The following is a 4,506-nucleotide window of genomic DNA, read 5'->3' as shown; positions in this document are numbered from 1 at the left end:
AACAGTCCTGAACCTAGTTTACAGTCCATGGTGGCATCAACAGTCCTGAACCTAGTTTACAGTCCACGGTGGCATCAACAGTCCCGAACGTAGTTTACAGTCCATGGTGGCAGTAACAGTCCTGAACCTAGTTTACAGTCCATGGTGGCAGTAACAGTGTAAACAGGGGTTTGAGACCTGGATTGTCTGCATGCTACAAGGTGTGAGCTCACTGAGATGGCTGAAGCCTAGTTTACAGTCCATGGTAACAGGGGTTACCCTAACCCTAGGCAATTTGCTGAGAGTTAACACACAAACATGTCATACTTGTCGTCCAGTATGTTGCGGTCCTGCTGGCTCTGGTCCAGACAGCTCTGTCTCTCTCTCAGCTCACCCAGAAGAGACGTCACCTGGGCCTTCAGCGCCTCGCCGTCCTTAGCCAGCTAAACAAACACCATAGACACAGCGAGAGAGAGTTGTTACTCAGACAGACACAGAGAGAGAGATGTTAGACAGACACAGAGAGAGAGACAGATGTTGGTCAGCGCATGCTCTGAGTACACGTCCTGGTAATCTGTCTGGCCCAGCGGCCTTGTGAATATTGACCTGTTTAAAGGTCTTACTCACATCGGATACGAAGAGCATGATCCCACAGTCGTCCGGAACAGCTGATGCTCTCATGCATGCCTCAGTGTTGCTTGCCTCAAAGCGAGCATAGAAGTAATTAAGCTCATCTGGTAGGCTCGTGTCACTGGGCAGCTCGCGACTGGGCTTCARTTTGTAGTCTGTAATAGTTTGCAAGCCCTGTCACATCTGACGAGTGTAGGAAACGGCGAAATACGATTCAATCTTAGTCCTGTATTGATGCTTTTCCTGTTTGGTGGTTCGTCGGAGGGCGTAGTGAGATTTCTTATAAGCGTTTCCGATTAGTTTCCTGCTCCTTGAAAGCTGCAGCTCTACTCTTTAGCTCAGTGCGGCTGTTGTCTGTAATCCATGGCTTCTGGTTGGGGTACGTACGTCGTCATTGATGCACTTATTGATGATTGATGTGGTGTACTCCTCAATGCCATTGGATGAATCCCAGAACATATTCCAGCCTTTACTAGCAAAACAGTCCTGTAGCTTAGCATCTGCGTCATCTGACCACTTCTGTATTGAGTGAGTCACTGGTACTTCCTGCTTTAGTTTTTGCTTGTTAGCAGGAATCAGGAGGATAGAATTATGGTCAGAATTGCCAAATGGAGGGCTGGGGAGAGCTTTGTACGCGTCTCTGTCTGTGGAGTAAATGTCTAGAGTTGTTTTCTCTCTGGTTGCACATGTGACATGCTGGTAGAAATAAGGCAAAACTGATTTAAGTTTCCCTGCATTAAAGTCCCCGGCCACTAGGAGCACCGCCTCTGGATGAGTGTTGTCCTGTCTGCTTATGGCCGTATACAGCTCATTGAGTGTTGTCCTGTCTGCTTATGGCCGTATACAGCTCATTGAGTGTTGTCCTGTGCTCTGCTTTATATGGTGTATACAGCTGCATGGAGTGTGGTCTTAATGCAAGCATCTGTCGTGGTGGTAAAATTAAGACAGCTGATGAAGGCTTTTTGATAAGGCCGTGCAGGCCGATACGTAAAGCTTATTCAAGATCAGTGATACTATCAGAGCAAGTGTGCGGTTTCCTTTTTCCTCGTCTTGTTCAACTTTACCAGTGGCACCTGCCAAAAAAGCATTGCCTCAGATGTGCGAGTGCCTTTTTGAATTTTTGAAATAAGCCAGCTATGAAAAATATAGATTGAAACCTCTCTTTGGTTAAAATAGTGTGGTCTACAGCTTATCATACTCTACCTCAGGTGAGTTAAACCTTGAGGACATTGTTAATATAGAATTTTGTGCCACCCAGTTGTTATGTGACAAAACAGATACAGGACCACCACCCCCGTCGTACCTGTATTATCCGTGTCGTCCATTCAGCCACAACTCAGTGAAACATAGATATTACAGTTTTTAATGTTCCCGTTGGAAGAGAGTCTCGAACTGAGCCTCATCCAGTTTATTCTCAAGATGCACGGCCGAATGAACGGATGGTAGAGGCAGGTTACACACTCGCTTTACGAATTCTCACAAGGCACCCGGGAACCTGCGTTCCCTCTCGTCTTCATGCGAATGTTGGCCTGGGTCCCGGTTCAGTTAAAATCCTTCACGTGCCGACTCGTTAAAGAGATAAAACCTTCATCCAGGAACGAGGTGAGTATCGTTGTTCTGAAGCTCTTTTGGTCATAAGAGACGGGTGGCAAAACATTAGCTCAAAATAAGTTTAAAAAATAAGTATACAAACAATGTGAATCAAAAAAAACAAACAGAATAGGCAGAGTTTTGGTTAGGAGCATGTAAAACGGCCCATCACCCACTGGGCGCCCATTTGTGTGAGGGCGGGTGATGGTGTGTGTGTAGTGAGTGATTGTGGATTAGGCGGTTGTGTAGTGTGTTGTGCAGTTGTAGTGTGTGTGTGTGTGGTTGTACTGGGGCACAGTCCTTGTCCTTCTGTTAAGCAGTACTTCAGGTTTCTGTTCTCTCTGAGCTGAAGCTCTTCTGGAGGGAATCTAACTTCTCCTGCAGCTCTTCTTACCTACACACACACACACACACAACACACACAACACAACACACACACACACACACAACACAACACACACACAAACAACCACACACACACACACACACACACACACACCACACACAAACACCACACACACACACACACACACACACACGTATTTAAGTATTACAAGCAACATAGAGCGACACTAGACAGTTCTTAACCCTGCACTGTGTGGCTTGCAAGCTGCTCTGTGGAGTTGGAGGCAAGCTGGCGAGCTGAAGGGAAACAGGAGCAGAAACATCAGCGCACACACACACAAAACACACACGATTGCAGAAGTGATGAAGGAAATGATTCATGGACTGTCCAGATGGGCGAGCATCGGATGCCTGAACCGTTCCTCGGTAACCACCACAGCCTCCACTAAGGGAACCACAACGGCTGCCTATTACTTCCCTTATTTAAATATTTGAGTACACATTTATAGTCCAACTTCATTTAGTGGTATCCGGTGCTGTTGTACGTGGTCTGACGGCAACTCCCCAGAGGGCCCAGGAAGAGCGAAAGGTGATGAACCATTCCTCTGAAACATTGCTCCCGCCAAAACACACTGCCTCAACGCCGGAGTCAGTCACACACCGAGTCTGTCGGAGGGGCAACCACCGTTCCCGTGACGTCAGCTTGAACGGAGCCCGCTCCGCCACAAAGAGTCTGCTACCAGAGCGCTGAGACAAGGAATCCCCGGCGACGATCCCGCCCTCCCGCCTTCCAACCCCACCCTCCCCCCGACGAATCCCGCCCTCCCCCTCCAACCCCTCCTCCCCCCGACGATCCGCCCTCCCCTTGGCCGAACCCCCGCCCTCCCCTTCCGACCCCCGCCCTCCCCCCGAGCGATCCGCCCTCCCTTCCAACCGCCCTCCCCCGACATTCCCGCCCTCCCCGCTTCCAACCCCAGTCCTCCCGACGACCCCGCCCTCCCCCAGGACGACCCTGCCCTCCCCCTTCAACCCACCCCGACCACCCCAACCCCGCCCTCCCCCCTAACCCGCCCTCCCCACCCTTACGACCCACCCCTTCCGACCCGCCCATCCCCCAGATGACCCGCCCTCACCTACCTTCTATGTTGATTTTTACACAGAATCGACCCTAAACACACACACTCACCTGTGCCTAACACAGCTTCGGATTCGAGTTGCCTCACAACTGCACGACGAAGACAGTTCTCGCTCCCGCTTTCCCTCCTCCCCCTTCTCAGCTCTTACATTCCTCAACTCAGAATCCTCTCATCCCTTCTATCCACTTTCTCTTTGTGGCTCCTCAGCCAAACTGGACGAACCTGTTCCCCTCCTTCTATGAGGGCATATAAAAGAAAGAGAAAGAGCAGAAGGGATTAGACATATATCGAATAGAAGATTTGGGCCAAAACAGAACACCCACTAACAGTACACTTTACACCCTACACCCCTAAACAGTAACACTACACCCACTACACAGGCTACACTACACCCACTACAACAGTTTACACATACAACCCACTAACAGTCACCAAATACAGTACACTACACCCACTAACAGACCCTAAACTAGGTGAGTTTAAAACTGCAGTAAACACAAACTACAACTACCTACACTCAAGTACACACAACTACCTACACTACACTAGGTCAGATATTCGTAAACCTCCGCCAGGTAATATCTTCACTAAGTCCAGGATATTAAACTCCTCCGCATGTATATTCTCACTAGAGTCAGGCATATAAACCTCCCCATGTGTATATCTCACTAGGTCGAGATTAAACCTCCGTCCAGTGATATAATCTCACGAGTCAGGATATTAAACCTCGTCATGTAAGATCTCACTACCGTCAGGATATAAATAAAACCTCCATGTTATATCCTTACTATCGGTCAGGATATTAACCTCCTCCATGTATATCTCT

At 48.9% G+C, this 4,506-nt stretch overlaps 1 protein-coding gene across 1 annotated transcript in view; it reads right to left on the bottom strand.

Moving 5' to 3' along the window:
• Window positions 1-269: 269 nt before the first annotated feature.
• The window catches only part of ikbkg (inhibitor of nuclear factor kappa B kinase regulatory subunit gamma), a 15,780-nt gene continuing 11,543 nt past the window's right edge, over window positions 270-4,506 (bottom strand). The window contains exon 6 of the mRNA XM_070439993.1: window positions 270-422. Coding sequence (XP_070296094.1) covers window positions 285-422 — 138 coding nt within the window. The 3' untranslated portion in view covers window positions 270-284. The remainder of the gene's footprint in view (window positions 423-4,506) is intronic.

This window comes from Salvelinus sp. IW2-2015, unplaced genomic scaffold (assembly GCF_002910315.2).
Source record: "Salvelinus sp. IW2-2015 unplaced genomic scaffold, ASM291031v2 Un_scaffold2109, whole genome shotgun sequence".
Classification (NCBI taxonomy): Eukaryota; Metazoa; Chordata; class Actinopteri; order Salmoniformes; family Salmonidae; genus Salvelinus; species Salvelinus sp. IW2-2015.
This window is presented reverse-complemented; position numbering and strand designations above follow the sequence as displayed.